Source organism: Coffea arabica, chromosome 10c (assembly GCF_036785885.1).
Source record: "Coffea arabica cultivar ET-39 chromosome 10c, Coffea Arabica ET-39 HiFi, whole genome shotgun sequence".
In the NCBI taxonomy this organism is placed as follows: domain Eukaryota; kingdom Viridiplantae; phylum Streptophyta; class Magnoliopsida; order Gentianales; family Rubiaceae; genus Coffea; species Coffea arabica.
In genome coordinates this window covers 867594-883425 of record NC_092329.1, presented here as the reverse complement: position 1 = coordinate 883425, position 15832 = coordinate 867594, and the positions used below count along the sequence as shown (strand labels likewise).

At 39.9% G+C, this 15832-nt stretch overlaps 2 protein-coding genes across 5 annotated transcripts; one reads left to right on the top strand and one right to left on the bottom strand.

The window, feature by feature from the left end:
• The first annotated feature begins 2114 nt into the window (after nucleotides 1–2114).
• On the top strand, nucleotides 2115–3746 carry LOC113714486 (aspartyl protease AED3-like). Its single transcript, XM_072069519.1, has one exon. The coding sequence runs from the start codon at nucleotides 2208–2210 to the stop codon at nucleotides 3555–3557; it is 1350 nt and encodes a 449-aa protein (XP_071925620.1). The 5' UTR covers nucleotides 2115–2207; the 3' UTR covers nucleotides 3558–3746.
• A 491-nt stretch (nucleotides 3747–4237) lies between these two features.
• On the bottom strand, nucleotides 4238–15617 carry LOC113714487 (ATPase family AAA domain-containing protein At1g05910-like). 4 transcript variants are annotated; one of them, XM_072069516.1, is made up of 11 exons: nucleotides 15334–15617; nucleotides 12994–13306; nucleotides 11383–11535; nucleotides 9217–11043; nucleotides 8943–9131; nucleotides 8700–8842; nucleotides 7985–8230; nucleotides 7599–7785; nucleotides 6387–6452; nucleotides 6051–6300; nucleotides 4238–4663 (listed from the first exon to the last, which is right to left on the bottom strand). In XM_072069516.1, exons 2-11 carry the CDS (start codon nucleotides 13213–13215, stop codon nucleotides 4281–4283), a joined length of 3666 nt encoding a protein of 1221 aa, XP_071925617.1. In that variant the 5' UTR covers nucleotides 13216–13306; nucleotides 15334–15617; the 3' UTR covers nucleotides 4238–4280. The 4 variants fall into 4 exon arrangements, with proteins under 4 accessions (XP_071925617.1, XP_071925618.1, XP_071925616.1 ...); XM_072069517.1 differs by having other exon boundaries at nucleotides 12994–13256; nucleotides 15396–15617; XM_072069515.1 differs by having other exon boundaries at nucleotides 12994–13256; nucleotides 15334–15616.
• Nucleotides 15618–15832: the final 215 nt, after the last annotated feature.

Here is a 15832-nt window from a genome sequence, read left to right as displayed (position 1 = left end):
TATTTACACATTCTGATCATCTTTTCCTAGGAAAGTTTTTGATATTTCCAAAGTTAAATTTTTAGCTTTTGATGTGTGGCTATGCATTGCCTTGCATGCATGCCATTTGGTCTGAAGTAACTGCAGTTTGTTACTCCTACTTTTGTTATGGCAACAGACGCTTGATAGAACAATCTTGCTGCCTGTTCCAGCAAGCTGTTCACACTATTCTGTCTAGCCCTGGTTCGCAATATCGGGCAATACCGATACGTATTGGCTGAGCCGTAATCGGAACGGAGGAGATTGGTACAATACTGATTTTCGAATCGCGAATATGGTATGACTTGCTTTGAATTGGCTGATATTGACCGATTCGAATCCGTGATGCATGATATCGGTCGATATATCATATTCAACTCAGAGTTAACTCGGATATTTTTTTAAATTGTATCTTTTTTGATATTTTTTAATTTTAATAATTTTTTCAAAAATTTTGAAAACTTTCATATGCTATAATATGTGTATCATCCGATATTCAACCAATATGCCATGATCGATGTAGAAAAATCGTAACCGCGATGCGACCGCGACCCATGATGGAGAACCATGGTCTCAGTGGGACAGAAGTTTGGCGGTGACACCAATTAATGAACCATGATCATTGATATTTCCTTGTGATTAGCTTTAGAACAAAAACTTATAACCTGAAAATACTCGTAGATCGTGGTTTTTTGCTTGCGGACATTCAAATTTGTTATGTCGGCATACAGAAGAAGCATAATGTTTTAAATCAAATTGCTACACCAAATAACATATTGTAGCAGTACGCACAAGTGGTTTTCAGCATATTCCTTAAGAAGAGGACCCCTTCCAAAAAAAACAAAAAAAACAAAGGGACTGGCCCAATTATTCTTCCCAACATTAATATGCTTGTCATTGTCCAAAGAAGAAAAGCTAAATGAGAATGTCCCTCCACTTTGAGCCATAGGAACTTGAAAGTTGGCAGTGAAATAAATTCAAAGTTCTCTCTTTTTTTTTTTTTAACCTTCCCCTCTCCCTTAATCCCTCCCTTCCCCCAAACCTGGCAGCTAGCTTAGCTTCGAGCCCTGGTTTGCCAGGCATGGTACAAAGCCCCTGGCCAACAACAGCCACAACGGTTGTTGGTTTCAGAGGTTACCGGATAAGGAACCATGTATATGATGTTCAGTTTATTGCCATTCATGTAGTTATGTGCAGTAAAAGTGGAAGCTTCTCATGATCACCTCTGTTCAGTTAGACTATCCCCCGGCTTTGTCATTGTTAGGCCTACTATTGCATGGCATAACCATAACTTTTTCTTTTCTTTTCTTTTCCCCCCTTTCAAAAACGGCAACTTTGCAGTTTGCATTCAAGACATGAAGCCTAAGTAAAATGAGTCAATGGCTTTACTGTTTACCGTGCATGCATCATGTTTCCACTGTACACATCCTTCCAAGGTTCTCTCAACTACTACTTGCTTACAGTACAATTCAATGACTATGTTGTCCCATCCTTCTTCTGCAGATTTGATGAAAAAGACCCGTATTTCCATTCCTGCGGTCCAAGCATATAGAATTACTATAACGATGTTCTTGATGAATTGATGAATTTTGGGCCATCAGTAAGTCGCCATTAGTTTCTTTGTACAAGTAACCTTGTACAAAACAAAAGAAGACGCGAGAAACTGAAAAACAAAAATGTGAATCTACATTCCCATACACTCCTGTTCTCAGAATGATAAACTACACATCCATAACACTCAATCATAAAGGGCAAATTAATGACACATTGTAGCTATGCCACTGCCAAGACTTCAAAAAGAAAAGAAAAGAATTGTTTCATAACTAACTTGAGAAATCTATTGAGATAAGCAAGATAATAACCTAATTAACCAAGTTTGTGCATTTTATAGTTGAGTGGAGCAGAACGAATCGCGTCACCTACCTACTCGGTTTAGTGCTTGATATCAATGAGAAAATTGCCCCCATTCCCAGGGGAAAAAAAGAAAAAGAAAAATAAAAAATGGGTATTTCAGTAATTCAACGAATTCCACCATTTCTGTATTATTCTGCTCAACCATTTATGCTTGCCCGCCCCCGCCTATAAATTGATTCCCCTTTTCGTCCGTCTTGCATGCTCTCTCTCGTGCACTGTCATCAACATTCCCCTTATCCTTCATTCAGCTGTGGCTGAGGCTAAGTGCCGAAAACATGAAGTACTTAGCTACCGCTGCATTGTTCCTCACTTTTCTCCTTTTCTCAACTACTGCTGGAGCATCTCATGATCCTTGTGCTTCCTCAAAATCAGACCTCTCAGTCATTCACATCTATGGCAAATGCTCCCCCTTCACCCCTCAAACTAAGCCGGCGCCTGCACCTACCGCCGCATCATCATGGCTCAACACAATTCTGAACATGGCCTCCAAAGACCCCCAAAGGGTTGCTTACTTGTCAAGTTTAGTGACAGCTAAGAAGGCTACTAAAGCCACCTCCATCCCCATTGCCTCCGGCCAAAATGTCTTGAACGTTGGCAACTATATCGTCCGGGCCAAGATTGGGACTCCTGCCCAGCTCCTGTTCATGGTGCTGGACACCAGCAATGACCTTGCATGGGTCCCATGCAGCGGCTGCACAGGCTGCTCCTCTACCGTATTTTCTCCGAACACTTCCACTAGTTATGCGGCTTCCGACTGTTCCTTGCCGGAATGTACTCAAGTCCGCGGACTCTCTTGCCCGACCACCGGTGCCGGTGCTTGCTTATTCAACCAGTCCTACGGCGGAGATTCGTCGTTTTCCGCTACGCTGTCGCATGATTCTCTGACGTTTGGGCCCGATGTGGTTCCGAATTATGCTTTCGGATGCATAACTGCAGTCTCCGGTGGGTCAATACCGCCCCAAGGTCTGTTGGGTTTGGGCCGAGGCTCCTTGTCCTTGCTCTCTCAATCCGGCTCACTATATTCCGGGGTGTTCTCGTACTGCTTGCCCAGCTTCCGGTCATACTACTTTTCTGGATCACTCAAACTTGGGCCGGTGGGCCAGCCCAAGAGCATCAGAACCACCCCGCTCCTCAAGAACCCGCGCCGGTCCTCCTTGTACTATGTCAACCTGACGGGTATTACTGTGGGTAAGGTCCGGATACCCATTGCTCCGGAGCTCCTGGCATTCGACCCAGCCACAGGAGCGGGTACCATAATTGACTCGGGCACGGTTATAACCCGATTCATCCTACCCATTTATACCGCATTGAGGGATGAGTTTAGGAACCAGGTGAAAGGCCCATTTAGTTCCTTGGGTGCATTTGATACGTGTTTTGCGGCTACAAATGAAGACGTAGCGCCCCCTGTTACGTTCCATTTTCAGGGATTGGATTTGGTTTTGCCGCTGGAGAATAGTTTGATACACAGCAGTTCAGGTTCCTTGGCTTGTTTGGCAATGGCAGCCGCTCCAAATAATGTGAATTCCGTATTGAATGTCATTGCCAATTTGCAGCAGCAGAATCTTCGGATTTTGTTTGACACAGCCAACTCTCGCCTGGGAATTGCTCGTGAACTCTGTAATTAATTAAGTAGACCCTAGTCTTCTCAGCATTGGCAGCCCGGTGGTGATTTTAGACTCTTGCATTTTTTTATCTGGACCTTTTCTGCTTTGTAACTTGATTATGTCCTGTATGCTTGGTTTGATTAAATAGCAATTGTATTGGTACATGGATTACCATTCAAAGTGGTAGTACATTTTGATTTGAGACTCTAATAGTTGACTCCTGATTCTTTTTTGTTTTTTTGGCCACAACGATAATATTTGTATAATCTACTCTAACTTAATCTAAGAAGGAAAAAAATCGACAGGATTTTTCCGTCGAAGAAAGTCACAATTAAGTGGCAAGGTGAGAGGTCAAGCATTCTCCCAAGAATTAAATCCTTGACCTCCTACCCGCACCAAGACAAGACATAAATGTCTTGGTAGTACCAAGAGCCTCTTTGAGCCACAATTAAGTGGGCAAGGTGAGAGGTTAAAGATTCTCCCAAGAATTGAACCCTTGACCTCCTCCTATTCACCTATTTGTCGAACGCCTGAGCTTCGAACTCACACAAAGCTTCGTAGGAACAATGTCCACCAGACACTCTATGCCCGAGCTTTTGCAGCCGTTTGCTGTCTGTTAGAGAGGCAGCAAGAATTGTATCACTAGGGAAAATTTCCTAAACATTATTCATTTACTAGGCCTAATTTTCAAGCCAAGCTCATGAAAGGAAAAAAGAATTGATTCCTACTGAAAAATGAGTTACATTAAAAATTTGACTCATCCTCGGCAAACTTCATCAAAAACCTCAAAATTGAAGACTGAAGATCTTCACCGTCTACACCATTTTTTGTTTCAAAAACACCCTTCATGACCCGAGTATATAATCTTTCGAGCTGTGGAATGCCACAGGCTTTTGTACGATCTATAAAAAGCTGCTTAATGGTCTCAACTTTATCGGATAATTCTCCATCTAACATTGGAACATCTTGCTGGGAAGTGCACCCATTGGTAAGATCCGAACTTTCATGCTGAGTGCCATCCGTCACCAGGTTGTCTGGCCTTTGGTTGTCTGGCCTTTGCTGATCCAAGCTATCAGCTTCATATTCTTCAGATGACTTTGGTACTCCTGGATCTAGAGGACCCTCCTCTGCCACCAAAGCCAACATCATAGAAGGTCCAAAGTTAAGAAAAGGTAGAAGGATTTGCAACATTCACCAAATACTAGTACAGTAAAAATGAAATATATGACCCGCAGAGAGGCTCAGTAAAAAGATTTTGAAAACTAATTGGTGACAAGATAGTACTAATCTGCCCCTACCACATCACCAATCACATCAGGCAGCAGCACATCCAAAGTGACTTCTTTTGTGATGTTTGTCACAATTGTGACGCTTTTAGGATGTCCAGGTAACTTTTATGCTCAAATTACGGATTTGGTACAAGTTTTCAAGTAGCCCTTGTTTCTAATTGGACCACATCAGTAGTCGACACTTGACAGTTGTAGAATACTCTGCTAGACAAACATATCTTTGGAAAATAGATTCCCACATATCCAACATCCATGTTGTCTATTAACCACAGATTCCTCAAGAACAAAAGGAGAATAAGTTAAATTGTAATATTAACAGCATACAACCTACCCAGAAAAAATACTAACAGCATACAAATAAAGAAAGGAACCAAAATATCTTATACATAGCTAAACTCGAATTTTCTCCTTCAACTTGCTAGACATGGCTTGGTAACTGATTAACAGTAACTTCATCGCAGATACATAATAACAGGCAAAGAATGGCCGTATCCTTGCACTGTTGACCAAACAAATAGCCAAATAAATATGAATACGAGAGGGGGAGGGAGGAGGGAAGAGGACAATGAGAGGATAGACAGGCAGACAGAAAAAAAACTGATGTGAACATTTCAATATCAAAACATAACATGGTTCTTCTATACTCAAATGATGTTTGACAACATTATGTAATTAATATATCAAGCCCCCTCCCCCTGAAAGATTAATAAATTCCACATGAATGACAAAATCCAGGAATTACAAATACTTTGGATTATAAAGTATCAAACCCTCCCGTCAAAGAAGTTAAAGGTATCTATATTCATTTTCCAATGGCATTCAAGGGAAAGGCTGAAAGCCCTTTTGCCAGGTTGATTGCAATTTGCAATTTATCTTTTCTTCTAACTACAATCTATCAGAGTTCCAGAAGGTATCATGCTAAAATATTCACACAATATACTTACACACAAGCACATGCTGAACATAAGTACAAGCACATTATCTCGTTCCTTGATGAAGAAATCAAGATTTGGCAGATCCCTAGCAACTAACCATGCAGTAAACTGAGCGCCTTATTTTGAATCCAAGCCCATAATCACTGCTATATAATACCATGCAAACATATAACTTGAACACAAGAAAAAACAAGCAAAAAGAACCCTAAAACAATGAGAAATACTAGCTCATTTAACCTCAAAGTGATGATCCTAGTGATTTTGATGATATTAAGAGATGTGATCCATACCTATTTGTGCAGATTCAACATGTTTCTTTGGTTTTTTCAGTGCTTCATAGCTCTGATCTAGATTAACGTCAGGCTGCACGTTTCTAAGGCGAGCACTTGCTCTAGTCATAGTACTCATCTGTACAACAGGAGTTTGAGGCAAAGCAGAGTCCACAAAATCATCAGGTATGGGCAATGGACCACCCTCGTCAGCAATTTTCTCACAGAATGAAACCAGTGCGGGATCCATTTGAGATAGCATCCCATGCACCTAAAAACCAAATACATTTTAGAACAAATTTGAGGAACTAAAGCTCTCAAAGAGGTTAAAAAAAAAAAAGAAGACATCCAACATACTGCATCTCGAAGTTCATAAGCTCGGCTGACGATCCTGGCCCCATTGTAATCATCTCCATTGTACTTCTGCATCAAGTAAGGAAACACATCTTATTGCTGCCTCACCCAAAAACACACTTACTATTGCACTTAATGCGACAGACTCTGCTTTCTGAAATCCAAAATCTAGGGTTTCTTAATTCCAGGTAAACCCAATAATTAAGCAGGCAGCTACTCCCTCGCTGGTTAGTTAACTAGAACAAGGTCTGGACAGAATGAAATAATAAACTAGAAATCAACATGCAGTAGGTCATCCACCATGCAAAAAGTTGTTTTGAAAAGTTTCTCCTGCGATTGCTTCCCCATAGTGAGCTCTTTTCTCAGCATAAAGCCAAAAATATGAAAGCCAACAATGGGCCTTATGACAAGCTTGATCGGCCATTTTCCCAGACGGTAACTTTAGCAGAACTTATAGGTCAAAACAATAGTTTCTGTACCTTACAATAGCATTCTAAGATACTGCAAAACTAGAAAGAGCAAAAAGAGTCAATTCAGCAAAAAGAACATACAGATTTAAAGGGTTCTGCCATTTGCACACAAGTAATGCCTCACAATTATGTAAGTCTTGATCTTTATCTCTGAACTTTATGAAGAGAATCTCATTTTGTCCTCCAAATTTACTATTAGGCATCTAAGTACTACAAGTTGGTCCAATTATCCATGTCGGTCCACCTCTATAACATCAACAGGATTTGGATTTGATCAAAAAGGTTAACTTGCCAACAGCTATGAAGCCAAATCATGGCATATCCCTAAAACCAGTTTTTTTAAATATACAACTAAGAATCAATAACTCCAGAAGGATTATCTAAGTATTTCAAGCATTTGAACAAGTTAAAAGGCTACTATGGTCAATATATTGATAAGAGTTTAGTTCTTATAGATAAATCCAATGTATAGCAATATCAGGGGGAGATAAAATTGATAGCAATTTGTATGAGAAATCGAAAAGTTCCAAAATGTTTAGATGAAATGTAATATTTACCCTCCTTAACAAAGATAAGTTTTTCAAAACGCCACAATAAAGAATGGACAAGTTTGGTTTTTACGCAGAAACCAGTTATGCATCTAAATTCCTGCTTAAAGAAATTGAATTTAGTAATCCACATAAAAAATCCAAACCAACAGTATGTACACAAACGACAAAGAAAAATTTGTTTAACAAGTTTCTACCTTGGCATTGGTCAAAATGAGGTCGAAATCCTCCAAAAATGCTTTACAAGTTATGTACTTTCCACTGTCCACACGCTGCAGCAATGTTGCCATGTCCATTGGGTTCTGGATGATTGAACGATAGTTTGGTGCATCCTCATCCATAACCGGATAATGCAAGGCACTAAAACGCTTATCATACAGAATTCTGCACCAAAATTAGTGCAGGTGACTTCATTGTGATACATGCAGTGCCAAAAGTAGATTATTATTCTAATCACATCACAAGCAACTTCAACCAAAAATGACAGCAACTAAAGGTCACATAAAAGTAGAAAAACATTATTCAAAAACACTAAGAAAAAAGTAACTCATAAATTCAACAGAAAAGAACCATTCCCACACACCTGTTACAGATATCACGTAGACACATCCGTAGTCGGCGAAGAGCATGTCCCTGCGTTTCTGCTTTGGCCTTTAACTCAGAGGCCTTTGGTCCAGTAGCCACTTTTGGTGCCTTTGCAAGTTCAGGAAGGGACTCAGATCTACGGGATTTATTCGCCACATCCTCCAATTGGATTGACAAGGCAGCTTTAATCAGGCGGTCGAAAAACAGAGATCTATCTTCAGTGGATGGTCCACTTAAATGCAGGCTGTGTCCAAGAAAACAGAATGAATTCACAATTTATTTGGTAAGGAAATCAGGTCCTGAGGTAAGAATAGCAAAATCAACAGGAACATTGTATAAGATTTTGGCAACAGAGAAATTGCTATACAAATACAATGATTCCATAGCGAAGCTGTAAACTGTATTAAATGTATAATGCACAGCTTTTCAAATAAAAACTTTTTATTACATAGAAGCATCTAATTAAAAATTCATAATGCATAAAGAAGATCGTGACATGGCCACTATTACAAAATTGAAAGCTGGAAGCAGATTAGCGAAAAAAGCAAACCTCATGTAAGAAAAGAACAGAGGTGAAACTTACAGGCTGGTAACAGTATATTGGATATTCAAGTTTATATCAAGCAAATCCCAACAATGAGGAGAGCCAAATATGTAATTGTCGAGAAAGAGAGAGAGAGAGAGAGCTAAAAAAAAGAGTTTCAAAAACTTACACATTGTGATGAGGAAATACTTTAATAGAATCTCCACCAAGCTCATCGAGTGACATCAAGGTAGTTCCAAACAACAAAATGGGTAAGTCTGAGGGCAGTTCTTCCAACAGTGTTATCAGAACAGCTCTAAGTTGTTCATGTGCCTGAATAGAATATTTCAGGTTACATAAATATTTGCACCTATGAAAGATTGGCTAGCCAGAATCATATACCAGTACAAGTTTTGAATAAAAAAGCACCGACATTTTCCCACCACAGATGGAACTGCGGTAGATAGAGAATTGATGGTGTTGTTCTCCTTGCTTCACCAAAGATGTGAACAAGTGCCTCCTCTGGTGTTTTTGCACCAGGATCAGAAAGAAGTGAGGGAAGTCCAAGCGAATGAACAGGAAACTTTTCCAGTTCATGCAATACTGCTGGTCCTAGGTGGTCCTGCAAAACTAAACCAGTAAGTACACTTAGTTTGCAGTTTCTCTAAATAAACAAGAGGTACTAATGTGAAACTCAGAGTAATTACCATCCCAACACCTTCATGACCATGTAATAGAAGTCGGGGCCTGTAGACAAGAGGAATTACAGAACCGTACGAAAGCATGGAAACCTTGGTCACTTCTGATGAAACTGCAAGAGCAGGGAAGATATCTGAGATAATAGTCATGACTTTTTGGAGCCCTCCTAAAAGACACGGTGCAACAACCGAAGACAATGGCCGAGAATGCACAATGGAGCCTCTGTGAGCTGCTGGAGTGATAGTTGACATGGCTTCTACAAAATGATATTTCTCAACCTTTACTGAGTCAACATCTATTAAGAACTTGTCATCACTAGTGTAAACTTGAGGATATTTTTCACGGAAAGCACGAATAGCGGCTTCAGTGCACAAGGCCTTTAAGTCAGCCCCACAATATCCAACACAACTAGCTGCAAGCTCCAACTTTAGCTCCTTTGAAGGAGGATGCTTCCACTTTCGGGTGTGGATGTCCAAAATCTCAGCACGTGCCTCACAACCAGGCAATGGAAAATTAAATTCACGGTCAAATCTTCCAGGCCGACGCAAAGCTCCATCAATAGCATCGACCCTGTTTGTTGCTCCAATCAAAACTACCTGACCCCTGGAATCAAGACCATCCATCAAAGCAAGCAATGTTGACACTATGGAATTATGAATTTGCTCCTGTTTGCTAGACCTAACAGGAGCAAGACCGTCTATCTCATCAAAGAAAATGATAGAAGGTTGATTCTTTTGAGCTTCTTCAAATAAAAGTTTCAATTGTCTTTCAGCTTCCCCAACCCATTTGCTGAGCACATCAGCACCTTTTCGCATGTAAAAGCTGACTTTCTGCCCAGCCTTTGACGCAGCACAAGCTAATGCTCTGGCAATCAGTGTTTTCCCGGTTCCAGGAGGACCACATAACAAGACTCCTCTTGGAGGAGTGATGTTGTAACTTGCAAAGAAATCAGGATAGAGCAAAGGGAAAAACACCATTTCTTTTAAAGCATCAATATATTCAGAAAGTCCACCTATGTCCTCAAAACTTACACTCTCATCAACTTGTAAAGGTTGAATATCAGCACCACCCTTTGAACTTGGCCCAGCAGTTTGAACACCAGAAGTTAAACTAGCAAGAGATTCATTTTGATGTCCCCACCCAGAAGCAGCAACATTCAAACCCCATGCTGCTGCCCCATGCATGTCTAGGCCCCCAAAAAGCCAAGGTGGTCCAGATCTGTTCCCACCTCTTCCCCAAGGAATAGGAGGACCTTGATCCAACTCATCTACAAGAAGGGAATCATCAGAGTCTTCAGCTCTGGTTATGCGATGCCGCTTATGAACTCGAGACCCACCCCTTCTTACATCCCTGCTAACCTTGGTCCCCATTCCTTGCTGAAGCACCCTCCGGGGGGATCTTGGCCTTTGTTTTCCCTCCTCAATGGAGAGCCTACGAACTTCTGCACGATTACGAAGATCGTATCGTCTTCTACCTTCCTGTTCCTCACCCTCTTCATCATCGCCATCATCCTCCCCTTCATCTTCACCCTCATCTTCCCCATCACCTTCACCACCACCATCATCCTCACCCTCACCATCATCAGCTTCATTACCCTCTATATCATTTCCATTCTCTTGTTCATCGCCTGCAACGTTTTCATCAGACATATCTTCATCATCGTCAGACTCCAAATCTAATCGTGCCCTCGCAACTCTTCTTGCATGACGAGGTCGTAGTCCTTCCCGACGAGGTCTCAATCCTTCACGGCGAGGCACTAATTCGTCTTGACTTCCATTCTCACGATCAATATGGTTTCTAGAACTCCGGAACTTGGGACTTCGATACTTGGGACTCTGGAAAAGTATACACACAAAATCATCTAGTCTCGTATTGTCGGAAAATTAGAGGCTTTAAAACCATCAAGCCAGAGCTGGCTTTGTCTGAATAAAGGGAAGGTTATGTGCAAAAGTGAGGTGCAACATTGCTGATCAAAGATGAATTTACTTCTACTCTCTGTGTACCTTATTCTTTTCCAGCAAAATGCTACATAATTTGTAGGACAAAATGCACGAAAGTGAAGGAAGATTCCTAAGATTTTCCAGCAAACCAGAAAAACTAAATGCAAAAAGAAGCTAACTATCCCACAAATACCATCTAAAAGAACCGCATAACAGGATAGGACAGAAACTAACCATCAGGTCATTATCCTCTGTGCCAGAGCTGTTGGTGTAATCTTCTAGATTTACGGAAACCCTCCTCTTTCTAGTAGAGCGCCGAAGGTTGCTCACAACTGACTGTAATAGCATGATGAAGAGCATTCCATCAACTTCAGACAAATGAAATAACTGAAAACAGATTTGAATGTCTTCATCAACTATAATTATTTAGCTGTACTCCCATTAATAATCATTCAGGTGTATAGATAGGTCAAGTAATTGAAAGGAAGAGGTTGGTTTCCTAATCTAACTTGTAAAACTATTACAAACTAACATATCTGCTGTCAAAAAGAATCTGAAAACTCGAGTCATTATGTTAAACACCTGTTTTGCTTTCTTTTTTATTTTCTTAAATATATAGCTCTGTTTAGTGTTTTTGCCAAGAACTTTGTGTTCCAAATACAAGTCTACAGTAACATCTTCAAACACACTCCCACACATCTCAAAAAAATAAAAAAATCAACAACCCTTCCTCTTCCTCCACCCCATTCTTCTTCCTCCACCTGTTGCCACCTCCCTCCCTCCCCTCCTCTTCCCCTCCCTCCTCCTCCCTCTCCTGCTCCCTCCTCCTCCTCTCCACCCTCTTCCAGCCCTCCTCTCCCCCTCCCCCCTTTTGTCCCACCCCCTCCCCTGCTCCCTGGCAACCAGATCTGGTCACCATGGAGCAGGGAAGGAAGTGGAGTGAAAGGGGGAAAGGAGGCGGGAGGGCAGGAAGAGGCGGAGAGGAGGAGGGAGGAGGGAGGAAGGGGGAGAGGAGGAAGGAGTGGGGAGGTGGTGCTGGGGAAGGATGGAGAGAAGGTGGAAGAGAAGGAAAAGGGTGGCAGGTGGTGGTGGAGGGAAGGAGGGAAAATTTTTAAATATTTCAAAAATACCCTAAAAAATTTTTAAAAACGCCCCAATATACAATGCTACAGTAAATTTTTTGACATATGATGCTGTAGTAGAGTTTTTGAAAAAACACCCCGAAAAAATTCCTAATTCATATGGACCCTATAATATTAACTTGTAGCCAACATCAGGCAAGATTTCATTCAGAATTCTGATATTTTTCCTTTTACATAACTAAATATAATTGATAAGCTTGCATCAAAAAATGTAGGCACAATACTATTTGGAAAATTCTATCGCAATAAAAACCTACAGAAGTTGGCCCAGGAACTTAAGAAAATCATAACAAACTAAATAAGATAGAGAACTTTATCAACCAACATGAGAGAACTGACACAGACACAACCAAAGAAAAGAAAAGATGCATGAAAATAAAAAAAAAAATGAAAGAAACAAGAAATATTAAATGGAGAAATGCACTTTCCAATCTTTGCCAGAGGTCGACATCTTCCCCTTTCTTTCAAAATAGTTCAAGAATTAAGAAAGACATGTAAATCATACAAATTAAGCTCTCTGAGGCAAAGATAGCACATTACGAGCTAAGGCATTCAATAGCAAAGGAGGATACAAGGTCAATTTGCTTTTTCCTTCTAAGTTGACATTGTCTGATAGACTGCTGATCCATAGAAAGGGAAAATTTTAACACATATAATTGATGTGGATCATGATACTACACCAGAAACACAGAAAAACACATACATCTGCATTTGATGTGTGTACTGGGCGATTTCCAGGGCGTAGCATCTTTGCAATCTGAGAAGCTGTCTTTGTTTTTGTCTTCCTTCTCTTAGGACGAATAATGGTTGGAGTATAGTACAAATATGGCCGACCGTACAATTTTGGCCTTCTGCGAAGCCTATCACTTGTGCGAACTGGCTTAGAATCAGGACCATCATCTTGAGAAGAACGCTTTGAATACATACTAACCACTAGGTTTCCCCCATAAAGATCAAGCAGCTGACCTAAATGCCAATAAGTAGAAGACTAAGCAGCAAGCCAGCAAGAATATAAACTGCAACAAGTTACAAACATAACCCTCAGCATTCCTAAAAGATTGCATCAAGAACAGAAAATGTTGAAAATTTGGTCCGCCAGTGAGACCTTTTACATGTCCACCAACTATTCACTAAAAATCTGGTAGGCAAACAAATGTAAGATAACTGCATAAATTTCACTAGGGGGAGAAGAAATATTTATCAAGAGGGTCTGAAATCTTTAAGAATTTACCAATTGTTACATAAAACCCACATGAAGTACCTCAAGAAAATTATCATTGGGATGTTTGGGAAAAAAAAATAGATTCCAAAGACAAAGAAGAGAAATTAATCTACTTCAAAGTAGTCAAAGGTAGTTAAACAATATATAAAAGAACAACAATTTCTGATCCTTCCAAACAATCAAAAAATACTAATTAGCCCATTGAATTGATTTTCCATGCTAGCTCTTGCAAAGCAAACAAATTGTAAATCGTGCAAAGTCTGTTATAGAAATGGGGGATCCCACCTCTCACTTATAATCTAAAAGAAATGCCTAGCTGCACGCAGCAGGACAGACGGTTTTGTAAAACCGTTTACCTGCTACAAGTTATTAGACAGTAATTCTATTAAAATTCATTGGCCAAGTAAAACCTTTGATTAAATACTCCACAATTATTAGTCAAAGGAAATGAAGGATTATTTGCACGTCATACATGAGTAAACAAAGGTATGGAAGATAAGAAAGCACTGAAGTCCAGATTTCCATGGCCATTTCATTTCAAAATTCAGAAAAAAAAAAGTATCACCATGCAATAAAAAAGTTATGCACATAAACTAAAGAAAACTACAGAAAGAGTCACAGTTAGCCACGAACCCTAACAAACGCATGTGCTGCACTTCTTCTTACAGCCAAGAACTAAAGAAAGCGCATGCTTGCAGAATAAAGGACCAATTAGCAAAAGCAAATGAGATGTGTCTAATGTTCTTTCTTACTTTTTAGTTTCTATGATCTTTTAGCGTCAAAATTTCTGCCTCCTCCTTGTTCATCATTGTTTTAGGTTGGGTATCCTTTTTATTTTTTCCTTAAGAGAAACAAACAAAGATTTCCTGCACCCACTGCATTATCTTATTTTATCTTTTCTATTCCACCATCATCTTATACTTCGTTCTCCTTATCATGCTATTACTGCTAACATAAAAACATTCGTCATCTCTTTTCAGTATATTCGTTTTAAGAATTACTCCTCAAACCCCACTCCAAACCGAGTAGCCTGACAGAACAAAAAAAAAGGCGTCTTTTTCATTACATCATTACTTTTTTTTAACCTTCTCTCTCTCTCTCTCTACCTTTCTTCTTCCTGCTGAATTAGCTTTATATTCATCTAGCTCTTTTATGCACCTTTTCCTTACATATCATACAGAAAGCAAATTCAATTTGACCTTCTAAATGCTATTCAAAGTCAAATCTCCACCTCAAGCCCTAGAAGACTCCAAGTAAGTAATGCACGTTTGGACCACCAACCATCCAACCAACCATAAGAAACCAAAAAACAAATTTTACATCCAGACAACCTTACAATGTTTCAGTACAGCAGCTATCCTTTTAGTTTCCAGAACTTAACCAACAAAAATTTCAGCTCAGGAAGTCTCTTAAAACTCTTACGGAAGCTGCCAATAATCATCTTAAGCATGCACCTAGAATGGTGATCAGTTTTGATTTTAGGAGCAAAGAGTACAATATTAAACTATATTGCCAAAAAAAATTAAAATAAAATAAAAGGCAAAAGAGATTAGGGGAAAGTATTTTCAATTAATCATCCATGATTATACCAACAAATCAAAAAATTCAAGACGAATCATTGTCTTCAAGAAAATCTAGTCAACTACAACCAACAATTTCCATTTAATTCCCAAATTTCCTTCTAAAATTGCCAGAAAAGGAAAAACACTAAAACCTAGGGAAAAAACCTGTATAAATGCATTCACATAGCTAATCTATCACAAAAAGATATCTTAAGAAATTGTAGAAGTGCTATTAACCACTGCCACAAGCAAAACTTACTAGGCAAGAGGAATAATTAGTCAGTTTTAGAGGAAGGTAGATTCCAATTGCGCGGAAGAAACCTCAAGCTGCCGTGGATTCCTCTCGAGGAGCGGCAGAGTGATGATGCCGGAGGAAGAGGCGAAGACAGAGTGTGTGGAAAAAGGGGGCGGAGTCCGAACGGAGGAGGAGGTGGTGGAGACACTGTTGGTGGTGGTGGCGTGGCGTGGCGTTAGAGTCAAGGAGTTAGGGCTTTTGGGCCTCAGCTGGGCAGCATGCGAGTTCGTGCTCATAAATATAGGCCCGCCTTAGTTCTAAATTTAATGCAACCACCCGAGAGTCTTGTGCGGTTTCAAGTTTCAACCCGGTTAATATTTTGTTCTTTTGAAATTTTATCAGAAAGGTTAAATATGTAAATACAACGTGCCTTTTTTTTTTTTTTTTTGGTTAGAAAATAAGGTAGCTACTTACTTAATTTAAGAAAATAACATCATAATAACTGAGCATTTACTGATATATA

Coding starts and splice junctions, on each gene's coding strand:
- LOC113714486 (XM_072069519.1), top strand. CDS start 2,208: ATGAAGTACTTAGCTACCGCTGCATTGTTCCTCACTTTTCTCCTTTTC.
- LOC113714487 (XM_072069516.1), bottom strand. CDS start 13,215: ATGTATTCAAAGCGTTCTTCTCAAGATGATGGTCCTGATTCTAAGCCA. Junction 11,536..12,993: donor TACACACATCAAATGCAGAT/GTATGTGTTTTT, acceptor ATCTGTTTTCAG/TTATTTCATTTGTCTGAAGT. Junction 7,786..7,984: donor CTACGTGATATCTGTAACAG/GTGTGTGGGAAT, acceptor ATTTTGGTGCAG/AATTCTGTATGATAAGCGTT.